General features: G+C 39.4%; 1 protein-coding gene across 2 annotated transcripts in view; it reads left to right on the top strand.

Annotated features, from left to right (window-relative positions):
- The window catches only part of ATP2A2 (ATPase sarcoplasmic/endoplasmic reticulum Ca2+ transporting 2), a 79,553-nt gene extending 60,582 nt beyond the window's left edge, over positions 1 to 18,971 (top strand). Inside the window, exons 15-21 of one of the 2 annotated variants that reach the window (XR_014714254.1) lie at positions 2,055 to 2,275; positions 3,434 to 3,636; positions 4,836 to 4,921; positions 5,359 to 5,492; positions 6,603 to 6,720; positions 6,890 to 8,444; positions 15,910 to 18,971. Coding sequence is in view for 1 of the 2 variants with exons in the window: in XM_084649172.1 (XP_084505298.1) it covers positions 2,055 to 2,275; positions 3,434 to 3,636; positions 4,836 to 4,921; positions 5,359 to 5,492; positions 6,603 to 6,720; positions 6,890 to 7,159 (1,032 nt within the window). In the remaining variant the exon portion in view is untranslated. Of the gene's footprint in view, positions 1 to 2,054; positions 2,276 to 3,433; positions 3,637 to 4,835; positions 4,922 to 5,358; positions 5,493 to 6,602; positions 6,721 to 6,889; positions 8,542 to 15,909 lie in introns of those variants that run through there. The other variant, XM_084649172.1, reaches the window with a different exon arrangement.

The raw sequence follows: 18,971 nt of genomic DNA, 5'->3' as shown, positions 1-18,971 counted from the left end.
GAAACTATAATAAAGAACAAAATTGTCAGACACATAGGTGAACATAATTTGTTGGGGAATAGTCAACATGGTTTTTTTAAAGGGAAATCATGCCTCACCAATCTACTAGAATTCTTTGATGGGGTCAACAAGCATGTGGACAAGGGGGATCCAGTGTATTTAGATTTTCAGAAAGCCTTTGACAAGATCCCTCACCAAAGGCTTTTAAGTAAAGTAAACAGTCATGGGAGGGAAGGTTCTCTCATGGATTGATAACTAGTTAAAAGATAGGAAACAAAGGGTTGGAATAAATGGTCAGTTTTCAGAATGGAGACAGGTAAATGGTGGTGTCCCTTAGGGGTTGTACTGGGCCCAGTCCTATTTAACATATTCTTAACTGATCTGGAAAAAGGGGTAAACAGTGAGGTGGCAAAATTTGTAGATACAAAATTACTCAAGATGGTTAAGTCCAGTCAGACTGCGAAGAGCTACAAAGGATCTCTCAAAGCGAACAAATGTTGGGAATCATTAAGAAAGAGATAAGACAGAAAATATCATATTGCCTCTATATAAATCCATGGTACACCTACATCTTGAATACTGCATGCTGATTTGGTCACCCCATCTCAAAAAGGATATACTGGAATTGGAAAAAGGCGACAAAAACTATTAGGGGTATGGAACAGTTGCCATATGAGGAGTGCTTAAGACTGGGACTTTTCAGCTTGGAAAAGAGATGACTAACTGAGGATATGATAGAGGTCTATAAAATCATGACTGGTGTGGAGAAAGTAAATAAGGAAGTGTTATTTACTCCTCCTCATAACACAAGAACTAGGGGCCACCAAATGAACTTAATAGGCAGCAGGTTTAAAACAAAGTATTTTTTCACACCATGTACAGTCAACCTGTGGAACTCCTTGCCAGTGGATGTTGTGAAGGTCAGGACTATAACAGAGTTCAGAAAAGAACTAGATAAATTCATGGGCCATCAATGGCTATTAGCAAGGATGGGCGGGGATGATGGATGCCAGAAGTGGGGAATGGCTGTCAGGGATGGATCCACTTGATGATTATCTGTTCTGTTCATTCCCCCTGGGACACCTGGCATTGGCCACTGTCGGAAGACAGGATACTGGGCTAGAAGGACCTTTGGTCTGACCCAGTGTGGCCACTCTTATGCTCTTAACCTTGGAGATGGAGGGACCATCCCTTGTATTTTTCCTAGTACAATGGGTAAAATAATCGCAAGTATTGGCTCATGGGAAAAAAATTTAGCCTGAAAAATTGGAATCAGTTTTAGTGATAGCTTTAATCAATTGCTCTTTCCATTTTTAGGAATGTTGTTCAGCAGTGCATTGTTCAGAAAATTACTTCAAAAATAATGTATCATGTGGGCATAATTCAGCATCAGAAATATCTTACTGGTTCACACCAAAACCTTGACAAAATATGGTACTTGTAACTTACCCAGTTGGTAAAACTGGGCTTTTTCCTCCCCCTCCCCCTCCCCCCCCACACACACACTTCCCCGCAAGCATCTGAGCACATCTCTGATCTCTTAGGGAGATGGCAGTGCCTTTGATTTATAGCCCCAAGAGGTGGAAAATCAGCAAACTGTCTTTTGGTTTGGGCACTTAAGTGTATGGCCTGAAGAACTAAGATAGTTGATCTCAGAGTCAATTTTGTTAGACAAGCAAGGAATATTGTGTAATGGATTGTGGATGTATGGGTGGAGTAAATGGAGAGGTTTCTCTTGAACCCAGTTTCCTTGCACTTCAGCAATCAATGTCTCAACTAGTTACATTGTGTTTGTATTGTAATGTTCACATGTTGATTACAGGCATAATCGGAATAAGAGCACTGGAAACACTGTTGCTACTCAGGTCATCTTCTGTGTCTGTCAGTTCAATCAAGTTTAAACTTCCTCTCCTTCACCTTAAAGTCCCATCTCAATTCTGCACCTCCTTATTCACCCACTTTAGTTTTTTGCCTGCCCCCCCCCCCCCGTGTAAAATCCTCTTCCAGTCGCTGCATATAAGTTCCCATGTTTTCTATTAAACTTTGTATTTTAGACTGGTGATGGTGTAAATGATGCCCCTGCACTAAAGAAAGCAGAAATTGGGATTGCTATGGGGTCAGGTACTGCAGTAGCTAAAACTGCTTCTGAAATGGTATTGGCTGATGACAACTTCTCAACCATCGTAGCTGCTGTGGAAGAAGGGCGTGCAATCTACAACAACATGAAACAGTTTATCCGTTATCTCATCTCTTCGAATGTTGGAGAAGTTGTTTGGTAAGTTTTAAGAAGTGGTTGTTTTAATTTTGCGCTTCTGTAATGGAAGCTGGTCAATTTTAACTTCTAAATATTGCCAGATGCTATTTGGGGAACAGGTTTATTAGAAGTAATAACTGTGTTTAAAAGAGAGGAGCATTGCAACGCATATAAATACTTCACTGTTTTGAGAAACTTCTATTCAGATGTTAAATATTTCAAAGAAATAATTAATATTTCTCAAATTCTAGTTTTGAGACTGTAATGTCCACTAATATTGGTCCTTAATGCTTCATTGTGGCAAGACTCCTATGAAACAGACAAATCCCCATTCTACAGTTGGGAAATCTAACACAAAAGTTGACTCTTTCCCAAGACCACAGAGTGAGTTGGTGGCAGAGCCAGGAATAGAGCCCAGATCTCCCGAGTCCCATTTTTGTATTTAAGCCATAAGACTCTCCTTTTTCTGAGGGCTTAATGTAGTCCAGGTTTTATTTTAACTCTGATTTTGAATAGTGTAAAGTTCTCCTTCTGGTGGTGGTTGCTACAGATCCCTACTCCTGTAGATCTACTCTAAACCATGCTGACTCAAAGCCATAAAGGGAGGTTGCATGTATTCAAGGACTGGAGGATATCCAGTTCAATGGAACCTTGCCCCTCAGTTGTAGAATTACAGTACTTCTACAACAGTTGCAGGCTTTTAGGGAGGCACTGCAAGCCTCCCTTTATAGATGGCTTCAGGAAGTGGCTCCACTAGGGGAAAACTGCTTTTTAATGCTCCATCAGGTCCATTTGTTTTGCCACACAACTCAGAGACCATAGATCTGTAGAAGCAATATCCTCCAAGCACTCCAGAAAGCAGCCTAGTGCTTTGTGAGGGTTACTCCGGTAGAGAGTAATAAAACTCCTCAGTCTACCAAAACGAAATGCACGTACTTCAGAACTTTAAACATTATTCAATTATTGTTGGCTATAAAATGGCATGTACATTCCTAGCTATCTCAGTGTGAATATTTAGCTTCCAATATTAAATAGATGTTGCAATGAGAGACAGCATAAATTTTCCTTGCCATTTACTAAGGAACAGAATTATTTAACTACTAATCTACGATTACTTTATTTATAATATGTTCTGTTTAACATGGCCAAGGACAATTTTGTACTTGTTCCTTTTTGTAGTATCTTCTTGACTGCTGCTCTGGGTTTCCCTGAAGCTTTAATTCCCGTCCAGCTGTTATGGGTAAATCTTGTAACAGATGGTCTCCCTGCCACTGCTCTGGGCTTCAATCCTCCTGATTTGGACATAATGGATAAGCCGCCCCGTAATCCTAAAGAGCCCTTAATCAGTGGATGGCTCTTCTTCCGTTACCTGGCTATTGGATGTGAGTAGCTCACTAGCTTTTCTTTTCAACTGTTTGTGCATGCGGAATGACTTACAGTAACTTGATTTGGAACTTACATGGTCTTCAGTTATGTTTTAGGGCCTTGAAGGCTAGCACAGTGTACTGCTGAACTAGCATACTCCCTTCCATCTTTGTTCCAAGATGGTCACTTTTTTCATTGTTGATCAGTTATTCAACAGATGTACCAATATTTTTAGTACATCTCCTGTAGTCCTAGTGCCCTTGTTTTAAGTCTTATTGGTATCGGGCAAAGCAGTGCATGTATGGGCTCCTTAATACTGTCACATCATGTGTTACTGCTGGTTCATACTTAAACCTTTTATAATCCGATCTCAGAATGTAGGAATTATTGTTACATTGGCTCAGACCTGAGGCCCGTCTAGTCCAATATCCTGTCTATGGCAGTGCCCAGTGCTACATGCTTCACAGGAAGGAACCCCGCAATAGACATATGTGCTCAAGCTAAATTAGGATTCTCTGTCCAGAACACTTGTTTCCACCTAGCTAGCACATGCTCTCCTCTCCTACAACATTCACTTCCCCTTCCTGTGACCCATTCCAATCTCTCCTTCTCCTCTCCACATACCCTCTTCCAGCTGAGGACAGGTTGGGATTGCTACTTAACTGTCTTCAGAGGTTGAGAAATGCAAGATGCTTGTTGACTTAGTAATGAAGAAGCCAGATCTGGAGTAGAAGGCTACCCACCTGGTATCTAGAACCTTTTTTCAATCAGCAAATGACAATGGTTTGGCCAAATCTGTCATGAACAGCTAACCAAATTGTTCTGCAGCACGTTCATATTTGCACTTTGTCTCTGTAGAACAGAGTTAATTACTCATACTTTTTTTTTATTGGAAAGTGAGAAGTCAGGATTTATTTTCTGCTAAAGATATTAAATGTTTACTGATCACTTTCCAGAGCCATGACCATAGTTGAATTCTCTGTATGCCTTAAATTACCATAAACACATAAGATCTTTACAGTTGGACAGATGCCAATTACAGTGACGTGGCCATTTAAAAGCAGATTCCTTCTACAGGAAATGGGCAAAGGCTACTCTGTGTCTGTCTGTGCGCCCAAGTGATGGTAGAGGCGGAAGTTCAAGTGAGGTTAACAAGACCATGTCATATGTACAATTCGTAATATAGAAAACCAAGTTATCTTTTTTTTTCTTTAAGGTTACGTTGGAGCTGCGACAGTGGGTGCTGCTGCGTGGTGGTTCATTGCTGCTGATGGTGGCCCAAGAGTTACCTATTACCAGCTGGTATTATTCAGTTTAATTTACTTTAAAAAGCCTGCAAAAATATATAAACTCCTACTGAGTGTAATATAATATGTTACTTACTGTATGCTCTACATTTTCATTTCAAAGAATAGCTGCAGAAGAACCGTCTTTAATTGTATTTAATAATCCTGCTTATTCAGAGTTTATAGCTATAAAAAGCTGAAAGAATACCAGACTTTCTCTAAACAGTTTTTGAAGGACCATAAGTGTCTTTTATGGGAAGATTTCTATACATATCAAATTAATGTGAATTGTTTGAATGAGATGAAGTCAAAAGTAATTCTTCCTGATGTTGGCCTCTACAGGCACAGGCTTGTATAATCCTAGTGCTGCACCATTCCACTTTAATTTTTTTGTAAATAGGTAATCATCACTGTTGGAAATAATGAGTGCTTGCTTGTTTTATTCTGTTGTAGAGTCATTTCCTGCAGTGCAATGAGGACAACCCAGATTTCACAGATGTAGACTGTGTGGTCTTTGAGTCGCCATATCCAATGACAATGGCACTTTCTGTTCTGGTCACCATAGAGATGTGTAATGCTCTCAACAGGTTAGTTATGTCTGAAGTAGAAAGCTGAGATTCACTTGGAGCTCTTTGCCTGAAATTATAAAGTTTTATATAGCATGTGTCCTTTCTTAATGCATGGACAGTTCAAGTAATAGACAACAGTGAGGCAATGGTGAATTCCTGAGTTTGTATATTGAAGGCCAGAGGATCGTTTTTCCTAGATCACATTTGAGATCTTACCCTATAAGCAAAGTGGTATCATTTTAAATCCTTCAATTCACTCTTGGGACTTTGGTATTAGACTGCTAGAATATTTTCCACTATTTAATTTAAGACTCCTCAATCAGATTATCCCTCATATTTCTACTATAAAGTGATATCAAGGAGACCTAAAATAAGACTGTTTAAATATATGGGAAATAGTTTTTCCTGCCCTAAGGGAGCATGCCTCAGCTAATTAATACTAAATTATAAATGGAAACCTCTAAATAGCACAATATGCCAAGGGTATTTGAACAAATTGGAGGTCAGTTAAATTTAAAAAATACATCGTAACTTGAAACTTAAGGATGGTGCATTAGTTCTACATTTAAAATACTCTACATCTGAGATTTCTCTTCCTAAACTCCTATATTGCAGCACAAAAACCTCCTCTGATATAGCCAAAACTTACATAGATTGAACCTGCACAGAAAACGGATTTAAACAAGAGTGTTAGCATTTGTTAGATACGTTAAATAGTACAAGTATATTAAAATGGGCCTAATTGTAATCCTATATAAACTCTGTGCTAATTGAGATGGACAGTAATTTTAATTTAAAATGCAGTGTAATATTCAAAGCCGTGGAACCCTGTTAGCTCTTCGAAGTACATAGTATATTGCTATTTTACACCATTAGTCTAATAAACTTGTTAGAGTTTAGTAGCATTGTGTAACATCTTTTTATTTAATACAGCAACTAGTTACTTTAAAAACAGCCTTTAATAATCTGAACACTGATTAATGACCAAAAGTGTCAGCAGCCCCCTAACTGTCTTGTTCTTAAATACTCTTACCTCACAGGCACAGAATTATGGCCTGCTAAGATGCCTAATGTGCCTTGTTGTATGTCCTATTCTGATGTCTTACGTATGCATTGTTTCTGTTACAGTTTATCAGAAAACCAGTCCTTAATGAGGATGCCTCCATGGGAGAATATCTGGCTTGTGGGTTCTATTTGCTTGTCCATGTCACTCCATTTTCTTATCCTTTATGTAGAACCACTGCCGGTAAGTAAACTTGTTAATTGGGTGCAAGCTATGTGAAGAGACAAGAGTGGCAAAACTACTTGCCTGTAATGATGTCTTAAATTTCAAAAAAGAAAAAACACTGAGATTTTTTATTTATTTATTTAGCGTGTATAAGTAAAAGGATCTAATATTGGCTTCTCTTCCACAGCTAATCTTCCAAATCACACCTCTGAATGTGACACAGTGGCTGATGGTGTTGAAAATCTCAGTACCTGTAATTCTGCTGGATGAGACACTTAAGTTTGCGGCCCGTAACTACCTGGAACCTGGTAAAGATTGCGAGAAGCCTGCCACCAAACCATGTTCTTTATCAGCATGCACCGAAGGGATTTCGTGGCCATTTGTGCTCATTACTATGCCCTTGCTTATCTGGCTTTACAGTACAGACACTAACTTTAGTGATATGTTCTGGTCTTGACTGACATAGTGATGATTTTACATAAAGATGTTTAACTTAATCAATTTTTTATGGTTTAAAGCAACTGTCGATTTCTGCTGAATTTTCACATGAACATATTTGCCGGTGATGGAGGTTTCATACTTTAAATTTTGTGTTTTTGCTTTTTCTGACTCCAGTGGGGGCAATATTTTCCTCTTTTATACACAACTAAAGTGTCCATTGACATGTACAGAGAACTAACACTATTTTATGCAAATATTTTTTTGTAGATGAAAAGCATGTACAGTGTTCTGTTTAATAGTCTATTCATCCTTGTAAAAAAAACAAAACAAAACTTTTTTTTGAGCCAGCGGACACTATCAAACTAAATTGGTAGCAGATTTTAGGGAGTGAATGTGTTTTCTAAAACTAAAAAAGCATGCAACTGTCTGTCTTTTGCATGATCATCTGAACTTAAGTTGATGTCAGTTTATTTTTTATTCATAAGCCGATTTTTCTGCACTGGGCAGAGAGTACTGCTACCTCAGTCAGTTTGTTTTGTTTTGTTTTTTGCCCCTCCTTGTGCCCCCTCATCTTAGGTTCCTGACTATCTTGTTTACACCAGTCTTTGTAAGAGGTAGAGTATGACTATTCATGCTTGTGCAGAAAATATAATTCCAGGTGGAACCTGCTGGGTTCTTCTGCCATCCCTTCAACACACGTAGTATTTTAAGGTTATTTATTTAAATGTCTAATGTATTTTATTGTAACAAACCTTGTTTTGCCAGTGTTGCCCACTTTACCGAGGGGGGGAGAGGGGGCACTACTTCAGTCTAGTTTAAACTTTTAAATGGACAAAGAAAATTCTATTTCTTTTTTTTAACTCTAAAAGATGGCTTAAGTTCCGTTTTTAATACCTTATTTACGTGTGTCAGATGTTTTTCAGTCTCTTAGATCAGGGCTTTTGTAATGTGACCTGGAAAAAATAACTTGCACTGCATAGTTAGAAATTGGATTTCTTACACTTTTAGTTAGGGCATTGATCAGTTACACATTTTATGAGTTACTCTGCTGGCCTTGTTCTAGCCTGACTTAGAGAAATAACAAGCTCGTGTGTGTTTTTGTAAAATCTGTAAATAGCACATGACCAAATGAACATATTGTATAGAACTATTTTTATTTTAATGTGGCACTAACCAGCTTCATTATATTATGATAAATGTTAGAGCATGTTTTCAAATTCAGTCCTGTATCAATGTGTAAGTCATTAACCGTCCTAACTGTGGTGTTTTTCTCCAATGCCTTCCAACATTCATCGACTAAAGTGAGTATTTCTCTTCCATTTCACCATCCCAGTGGTGACTTGCTGTAAAATGGCATATGCTGTATACATGTCAAAGAATAAATAGTAATTTCCTTCATTCCATGCTGCGTCTTGTCGGACTCTGCTGTGCTACATTATTATCACCATTTTAGACTATGCATCCTATAGTATGAGGCCCAAATTATTGAAGCAAGTTGCTTTACATTCAGGATCACAGTGCTTTTCGGGACCAGCAGCTTCAGTGCAGCAAGAAATTAGAGCTCTTGCCCCATTTTTACCCCATACTTAGGTCAAGTCAACTGTAAGCTTTTTCAAACCCATTGACAGCTGCTGTCTAAATTTGATAACCAAGCATTAATGCAAAATATATTGATGCTTATGATCAAACAATGCTTTTTTTATTCTGAAGACATACACCCACCACAGAAAATGTGAAATGCTGCTTCCAAGCAGACTGTATCCATTCCAATTATGTTCTCAGGTACCTAGCGTGCTCACTTTGTAACAAAACAATCCATTTATTGTTTCCATTGAATGGAAATGCTTTCTTTGTACAATGTTCATGTGAAAAGACAAAAAGGAACATTCCTGTTAACCTCAGCCAGATTAGTGCGGAGCCCTTGAGAGCAGCATGGGGGGCAGAGTGGCTTTGTAAAATGGCAGACAGTGTGTTGGTTTAAATCTGTTGAAAAGTAGTGCCCAACTGCTATTAAACTTACTTTGTTGAAGGTACCTGATCCATTAAATCAAGGCACCAAAGAACTCTTGAGCTGCTCCAGAGGGACATGGAGAATGTCGGTTCCAGGCTTTCACTTGGCTTCAGATACAGAAGCTCAAATGTCCCCAAAATACAATAAATATAAAACAAAACCTCTCTGAAATCACAGCACGAGTCCCACCTATTTGTTGTCCCTCCTATATGCAGACCAAGGGCTTGTCTACAGCGTGGCAACGTGCATCAGAGGGTATAAATTGCAGAGCGCTCTGTACTGTTACACGCTTAACTGCCAGCGTAGACCTTGCTGACGTCCTCAGAGTTTCCTAGTGCACAATGATTAGGGCCCTACCAAACTCCCAGCCTTGAAAAACATGTCCTGGACCATGAAATCTGATCTTTAGTGTGCTTTTACCTTATGCTGTACAGATTTCACAGGGGAGGTCTCTCTCAAATTGGGGGTCCTGACCCAAAAAGGAGTTGCAGGGGGGTTGCAAGGTTATTTTAGGGCGGTCATGGTATTGCCACCCTTACTCCTGCTCTGCGGCCTTGACAGCGGTGGCTGTTGGCCAGGTTCCCAGCTCTGAAGGCAGCGCCGCAGCAGCACAGAAGGAAGGCTGTCAGTACTATACCCAGGCCACCCGTACTTCTGCGCTGCTCTCTTCAGAAGTGGGCGTCCAGAGAGTGGTAGCTGCTGACTGGGAGCCCAGCTCTGAAGGCACAGCCGTCGCCAGCAGCCGCGCAGAGGTAAGGATGACCTGGTATTTCCACCTTTACTGCTGCCTGCAGAGCTGGGCCCTCAAAGGTGGCAGTACTGTACCAGGCCATCCGTACTTCTGCGCGGCTACTGGCGGCGGCTCTGCCTTCGGAGCTGGGCTCCCAGTCAGCAGCCACTGCTCTGGCCGCCCAGCTCTGAAGGCAGCACCGCTGCCAGCAGTAGCGTGGGTAGGAGTACTACAACTCCCCCTACGATACTCTTGTGGCCTGCCCCCTCACAACTCCTTTTTGGGTCAGGATCTCTACACCGGCATGAAATTTCAGATTTAAATAGCTGAAATGAAATTTTATGATTTTTTAAAATCCTATGATCAAGAAATTGACCAAAATGGACCATGAACTTGGTAGGGCCTTAGCAATGATGTAGTCCTGTTTGAAATCGTACTAGTTAACATGCGCTAGGAACCTTTAAGGTGTGTCAGCAGAGGGTACATAGGGCAGTTAGACTGCAGCACTGTAGAGCACTCTACAGTTTACACTCTTCTGGTGTGCTCTGGTATGCCCTGTAGACACAGCTTCAGTGTGCCAGCAAAGCCTCTTCTTTTTAGTGTCAGTGGCTCACTGTGGGGTGTTACATCAGATCAGTGTCATCTGGTAGGAGAGTACAGGTCCCTGAACACTTAACTAATGTACTTTTTAGTTTGGGGCTGAATGCCCTTAGTGTGGCTGATGGAAGGATCTCTCCTTGCAGTGGGATGCACATCCTTCCCAAGAACTAGTGACTTACACTGCCCCCTGGATGTAGTTGTAAACCTAGAATGCCTTACCAGGACTCATGATTCAGAAGGGAGTAGTTGCTTCTTGGAAGACAGGGAACAATTTCCACAGCAACTTCCCTAATATAGGAGATGATATTCTCTGGATTGTGCCTTTAAGGCACACACTGTCACTAAAACCACTAATATGGACTGCCTTCTTATAATTAAAACTACAATTAATTAACTCCATTTGCTAAAGTTGAACTTGATGTTATAAAGGTATTTAGTTATAAAGACAGGGCCTGTTTCCAGAAATGTTATCTGCACCCAGAGCTTCAGGGGGAGCTATAGGTTTTAAACCTTTGGAATGTCAGATCCACAAATCCTGGAACAAGGGGCACACAAAATCCAAGCATTTTAAGTACAAGCCAGTGGCAGTGGGTTGTGGTTACATGTGTAACTTCAGGAATACTATCGATATTAAAACTTTGCTTTTGGGACTTTTCCATCTATTTCACTAAACCATCCGCTGAGCACATGACTTGCTTTTACAGAAATTAATAGGCCATGAAATTGTTCTGATCACTTAAAACTAAATCCATTTGAGGTTTGTGTGTGTGTGTTTTGGTGTGGGGGGGTAACAACATTTAAGATTTTCTGTAGTGTCAGCATCTTTAATATTTAGATGTTAATAGCAAAACTTGCCTTTTTCCTTTAAATATTGTGAATTTAAATAGTGCACCAACAGTGAACATTTTAAGGGCTGCAAAGATTGTCCAGTTCAAAACAAGGACTTTGAAAGGTTGGTTTGGTGGTTGTTTTTTGGAAGCTTCTGTCTCTGAAGCAGACCACCCACCATCTTAAGGGAGTTTTGTGCATCTCCAAGGACCAACTTGCATGATTTTAGAACCAGCAACCCTGCTGCTGCACAGAGATCATATAAAACTAGGCACTTAAGGATGAAGGCAGGAAATCTGGATTGCAGGCTGAACAGAGGGGAAAAAAGCTGGGTAGACTTGAACTTTTTCTTTAAACCTGAGGCTCTAGCAATATAACTGTTAGGGACATCTAAAGTTGGAGCATGCAAGCACAATTCAATGAGTAGTAAGCATTAATTGTGAAAAATTATACTTGAGGCAAGTGCAGATTCTACCCCATCTCTGCTATTTCAAAGGCAGCTGCTATTAAAGCCTAAAGAATCTTACCCTCTATCCTTCCAAGAGTTGTCACCAGAGATGGACTTAAGCTGCTTGAGGCCTAGACCTGCCAAGCTTCAAGGTCCATCAGACTGATTCTTCCTTCTGCCGGATGAACGTTTGCCTTCATCCTCCTGAATGAGCCAGCTCAAGCAGATGCCCAACTTGGAGCTACTGTATGTCTCTACAGCCTCTGACCCTGGGCTTCAATTTTTAAGATGCTTCCTTAATCCACACTTGACAATGCAATCTTTAAAATAACTTTTGAGCAGCCTGAAATAACAGGATGGCTCAAAGCTGCTTGAATGCTGAATTAGAAAGAGAGACTTTAAGATACCATAGTGAACTATCCTGACCCACTGGCAGCCCAATTTCCCTTTGCAAGTGTTGCACAGGGAGCAAAAGTGTAGCGTAAGGAATCAGTGAGGAAGAAAGGAGGGACTCGCGTGACTACAGTGTTCCTCTCTAGCTAACTATAAAGTAGGGCTGTCAGGTGATTAAAAAAATTAATCACAATTCATTGCACTGTTAAGCAGAATAAATATTTTTGGGTGTTTCCTACATTTTCAAATATATTGATTTCAATTACCACACAATACAAAGTGTACAGTGCTCATATGATATTTGTATTATATTTTTCAATTCACCTCCTACGAATACTGTAGTGCAATCTCTTTAGCATGAAGTGCAACTTATAAAGGTAGAATTATGTACAAAAAATAACTGCATTAAAAAATAAAACAATGTAAAACTTTAGCACCTACAAGTCAACTCAGTCCTACTTCTTCAGCCCATCGCTCAAACAAGTTTGTGTACATTTGCAAGGAGATAATGCTGCCCGCTTCTTGTTCAGGTTACCTGAAAGAGAGAACAGGCGTTCTCCTGGCACTGTTGTAGCTGGTGTTGCAAGATATTTACGTGCCAGATGCACTAAAGATTCATTTGTCCCTTCATGCTCCAACCACCATCGGGGGATATGCATCCATGCCGATGACTGCTTCTGCTCAATAACGATCCAAAGCAGTGCACACTGACGCATATTCATTTTCATCATGAGTCAGATGCCACGAGCAGAAGGTTGATTTTCTTTTTTGGTGGTTCGGTCCTATAGTTTCTGCACTGGAGTGTTGCTCTTTTTAGACTTCTGAAAGCATGCTCCATAACTCATCCCTCTCAGATTTTGGAAGGCACTTCAGATTCTTAAACCTTGGGTTGTGTGCTGTAGCTATTTTTAGAAATCTGACATTGGTACCTTCTTTGCATTTTGTCAGATCTGCAGTGTTCTTAAAAATGAACATGTACTAGGTCATCATCCAAGAGTGTTATAACATGAAATATATGGCAGAATGCAGGTAAAACAGAGCAGGAGACATAGAATTCTCCCCCAAGGAGTTCAGTCACAAATTTAATTAACACATTTTTTAATGAGCGTCATCAGCATTAAAGCATGTCCTCTGGAATGGTGGCCAAAGCATGATGTATGAATGGAAATATGAATGTTTAGCATATCTGGCACATAAATACCTTGCAATGCCAGTTACAAAAGTGCCATGCAAACACCTGTTCTCACTTTCAGGTGACATAAATAAGAAGCCAGCAGCATTATGTCCCATAAATGTAAACAAACTTGTTTGTCTTAGCAATTGGCTGAACAAGGAGGAGGACTGAGTGGGCTTATAGGTGCTAAAGTTTTACATTTTGTTTTGGAGTGCAGTTATGTAACAATCTACATTTGTAAATTGCACTTTCATGATAGAGATTGCACTACAGTACTTGCATGAGGTGAATTGAAAAATACTATTTCTTTTTTACAGTGCAAATATTTGTAATAAAAATATAAAGTGAGCACTGTACACTTTGTATTGTGTTGTAATTAAAATCAATATTTGAAAATGTAGAAAAACGTCCAAAATATTTAATAAACTTCAATTGGTATTCTATTGTTTAACAGTGAGATTAAGAGTGATTAATCAATTAATTTTTTTGAGTTAATCGCATGAGTTAACTGCGATGAATTGACAGCCCTACTAAAAAGCAGCATTGATATGCTTGGATCTTGTCTCTAGCCGAAAGAATCATGCTAGACCTGCAGGAAGAGAAGTGGAAAGGGTTCTGACAACCACAATGGAATAGCTTAGGCAAAACTAAGTTGCATTACTTCTCAGAAAGTAGAATTTCTTGCCAAAATTTAAACTTTCATATTAAAAGAATTCCTTTTGAGTCCCAACTACCTGGGTTATCTTGGGGGAGCAGATCAACTGCACGTTTATTTTTCTGGAAGAGAAATTTCCACATTCTTTCTAACTGAATTTGGTAGATTTTGTAGTGGGGAGAGGGAAGGAAATAGGTACAGGTCTGTGAAGTGTTCACTCACAAGGGATCCATTTAACATATTTCATAATCCCATATACAAATATCTTGTTGACGCTTGTTAGTAGTTAGCTGCAAAGTAACTTGCATTTCCCCTTTCCAGGCTCTGCACGGGTGTTTCTTTGAACACTTCTGTGCTTTTTGATTCTGCTTCCATTTTCCTTTTCACACTTCTGAGCTTTCTCCATTGTCAGCTACTGTACCCTGGGTTCCTTAATGCTCTCCTTTGGTAATCTTAATTTTTTTGATCCCTGATGCATGAGGGGCATAGGGGAACCTAGGCTTGTAGCAGGCCAGGTGAAAGACAGCTGGATGAAAGATGTGCCTTTCTAAGGCTTATGCTGGAAAAAAGTTCATCAAAATCTGAAAGCAACCCCTTTGGTTAGGACAAGAGTACCCTCTGTGGGATGCTGAAAATCTTACTTAATGCTGCTTCTAGCTAGAGGGAAGATGCATCCGAACAAGTCACTTCACCAGCATCTAGTCTAGGGCTACTCTGATGTCTTGATAGTGTGGACTCTTCTCACTATTTCCTTTCAATAATATAGGCTATCCAAAGAGCGATTCCTGACCATATTTAAATGGATGCTTTATTTTACCTACACAAATGCAAGATGAATGGTATCTGATTACTTTACTCCTAACACTTCAGGAGACCAAATGTGGAAGATACTGTATAAAACAATTCCATTTACAAAAATTGCTATATGGCTAATGTTTGTCGGATGGCTGTTGCATAAAAATGTAAATGTAAGAAAATGAGGTTTTAATCTGTGGTGATAAAATGCAGTACAGCAGTCCTCTAGCTTCTTCCAAGAACACAGCTGATAAGTGGTATATAATGGCAAACAGCTCAAACAAGAAGGATGGTGGAATTTGCTGAGATGGGAGGGGGAAAGAGGTAAATCTGATACAAAATTGTCTGTTTCTCTTGCACTAGTCTCATTTACCTTTTGCACTTCTAACCATTGTTTCCCTAATCTCTGCTAATCACAGCTTTAATTGCATTAATATGAAGCATACTCTGAAAAATCTTAGCAGCATAACCTATAATGTACAGGGGCTAAGTGCAGTCATAAGAACTCTGTAGGGAATTAGAGTATATACAGGGTAAAGCAGTCATTTTATCACAAACCCTCTTGCCTATATAGTTTAATGACTTCTTCCAGAATTAGTTGCATAACCTGGATAATTAAAGGGACATTTTGGTCAACTTTGAGCCAAAGCTTACTTAAAAAAAATATAATTTCAAAAAGTTGCTAGAGACATTTCCATGACAAACTTTAAAAACAAAAAAAACAACTTTAAAATTCATGCAGGGGTGAGTTCAGATATTAAAACCTTAAGTCAGTGCATAAGAACCTGAAAGTGAAAAGAGCCTTGTCTATTTCCATTGGCTAGACAGAGAAATAAAAACTACATGAAAGTAAATTAGGTTTTAATTATTTCACCTTCAATCTTTTGGTGACAAATGCTGGCTCTCTTGAAGTCCATGGGAGCTTTGTCACAGATTTCAATAAAGCCAGGATTTCACTCAAGGTGTTTAAGCTTAGGTTTTTTAAACCTGACAGTGTCCTTTCAATTAAAACATCAGTTATCCAACTTAACATTCTCTCTTCTCTCACTATTGATCTTACAAGTCTTGCTTTTATAATGATATAGCATTAGTCATCCTTTCACTAACTGATGCCTTTTTCTTTCCTTTTCAGCAATGCTGGAGTAATCACTTCCTAAACAATTTTGCAGAAATGTAAGGTTGTTTTGTTGCGTGCATGTGTCTTACCAACACATCTGGCAAAACCTCTGCATGTATCATGTAAAAAACAACAAAAACCTGCTTTCCCTAAAACAAAACTCATTGTGTGCTCTGTGGAGGAAATGTGTGGTACCATTAGGGCTTCAGTTATACAAATGTACAAATGTGCAATATAGCTTAACAAATCAGGAAAAAACTCTCCAGAGAAGTTTGGTTTCTTTGCTGCATGGAGAAGACTGTTTATTCTTAAACATTAGGCCAAAAGTAAGGATCTGTCAGCCAAGTTTCCATATTTCTCTGTATAAAATGTATAATAAACTAATGCATGCCTTCAGTTGTAAGTAGCCAAATCTTTCTGTATTGTATCATCTAAACATACTACTTTATGAACAGCTATGTACAATATGCTATACTATTTATAAATTCAGTAAAAAAATACTGATGTTGAATGTTTAAACTGTAAGCCTCCAGTTCATAACTTCAGATTTTTTATTTTTTGTGTGCAAAGATACCTCTCTTGCACTAATGTAACTTATTTAATTAAATCTAAAAGCAGTAGACAGATGTTGGTGCAATACAAGTGTTTGTGTGATGCATTTCTCTAAAAAAACCAAAGTGTCAGTTATAACAACTGCATGTGACCTTTAGAAGTTGTTGTTAAGATCAATTGTCTATTTCAATGCTGACAGGAATAAGCATCACACCCAATTTCATTGTTCAGGTAAATAAATTTATTCTACAATACCTACTTGGCGTGTTATTTGATGCACTTTGTTTTCTGCAGGTATAAGTGTACATACTTCAGCACTGTCTTATACTAATGCCAGGATGACAATTACTAGCAGCAACAGCATTGCAATCTTTCCTACTAGAACTATGCAGATGCCAGCTGCTCTTCCTGCAGTATTGACCTCCTCGCTGGTGTGATTTTTTTTTTTCCCTCTGTGCAGGGGCTAGTGTGTAGTTAAGGGACACTGTCGAGTACTTTGATCACTTAATTTTTTTAAATGCTCTCCATTGTTTGTAAAAACCCTCTGAGAAACTTCAAAATAAATGTTTTTCCCAATGAATTTTTTTACTTGTTGGTCCTTTTCTATCTTGCAAATAAGGATTATCCTTGGCCACTAATATTCCCCATGATCCACAGATTAAGGCCAAAAGGGTTCCTTGTGATCAATTGTACTTGCCCTCTAGCCACCAGCTGACTCTATGACCTATGAAACTCTTGCCTCAGCCAGCTGGATTCCTAGCTTCAATTTGTGTGCTCACACCAGCCATTATCTCAACTAGTCTTGGCCTCCACCAAACTAGGATTCAAGGCTATTAAAGAATCTAGCTCTCCCAAAATGTCCTAGAATGGCCTGCTGCCAAGACAACAAACCAGGCAACATTAGAAAGACCAAGGGGTAAAGGGAGAGTGTTTCCTTCTCTAAGGCAGTTTCCAAAATGAGCTTCAGTAACCTTTTAAATGTAATGCCCCCTAATCTCCATTGCTTGACACTCCAGCCCATCACTAGCAAGGCTAAACAAATGTGATTTTTATTATTTGGGATTTTTCAGTTCAAACAGTGCAGTGTTTAAAGCTTTACAACCCTGAGATCACACTGTTCCAATAATACTTGTTATAAAATTCTGCAAAACTCTTGGGTACATTTTTAATACATAGGGAGACTTTGAAATAAATTGTTAGCAGTCCCTCTGCTTATGGAAATATTTCCTACTATGGTAGTGTTGTTGTCAGTACATTGAGCACTATAATTCCAGTTCCTGGAGTTAGAAAACTGACAGTTCATCCCTCAGCTCTAATCTACAAACTGTCTGTCTTCACTCTCCTCTCCTGTATAAACTAATTTCAGAGCACACAGATATATCATTGCATCTAATAGATGCTTCCAAGTTGCTACATTTCTAATACATTGCAGTTACACAATGCCTTTCAATCAAGGATCCCCAAAGGTGAAACTAAAGCTAACTGGCTAGATTACTTGGTTAAGGTAACTCAAGATCCGACTGCTGTCTTGGCTGGACTAACTCCCAGGCTGATGTTAAACTCTAGATTGTTTCTTCCTTACCACTTAGTTCCAAAGACAAGGATCACAGTTTGTTAAATAAAAACGGCTGTAAGTGACATACATGTGGTACCCCAGTGAGATGTATCCATTCAGGACTACCATCCCTGGATGGCTTGGACAGGACTGATCAGTAGGTGAGACGTGGCAGTCCCTTTTTACACCTGGGCCCTCTGACTAGTACCACACATAGACAGGACACACTTGAAAAGCTAGTTGCCAGTACTACAACGGGTGCCGCACACAAGAAGTCCTTATACTGAAGACAGCTGGTTCAAAATCTACACTGCTATTGTTATGGCAAGTTACATTCCAAACATCACATCAACATTCTTACAGACAGACACCAATCTGCTGACCAGAACAAGATTGTCAAACTTTTAAAATTAAATGCTTTTAAAACAAGTTAAAAATAAATGTTAGCTGTAGCCCTCATACTTTGAGTCCCATGTATTTTTAACTAGCTCTAACTCATGAAAAGTTATTCATATAAATGCAGAGAATGCACTGACACGTGCTATCAAAAGGCTAGCGAGGCGGCTGGATGCCTAGCACTCAGAGCCACAGTGAGCATGGTAAAAGATGCTTACATAACTCAGCCTGACTCATTCCAATAGTTGATCCCACCACATGCTGCCACTGGGCTGGGTTTTGGTCACATGAGACACAATAGAAGCTGAGCAATAATTAACTGTAAAACAGTCTGAAGGGGGTGAAGTTCATCTCAGTGCAAAGATCACACCACACTATATCCTAAGGGCTGAACAGCAGCCTGGTGTGTCCTCTCCACAGGGGTGAGTTTCACTTTATAGCACTGGCTCTCAACCAGGGGAACCTGTACCCCTGGGGTATGCAGAGATCTTCCAGGGAGCACATCAATTCATCTAGATACTTGCCTCATTTTTTCAACAGGCTACACAAAAAGCACTAACGAAGTCACTACAAA

Source organism: Lepidochelys olivacea (genome assembly GCF_965140295.1).
Source record: "Lepidochelys olivacea isolate rLepOli2 genome assembly, chromosome: 15".
Lineage (NCBI taxonomy): Eukaryota > Metazoa > Chordata > Testudines > Cheloniidae > Lepidochelys > Lepidochelys olivacea.
The sequence above is the reverse complement of the archived record's forward strand: the minus strand, read 5'-3'. Positions and strand labels throughout refer to the sequence as shown.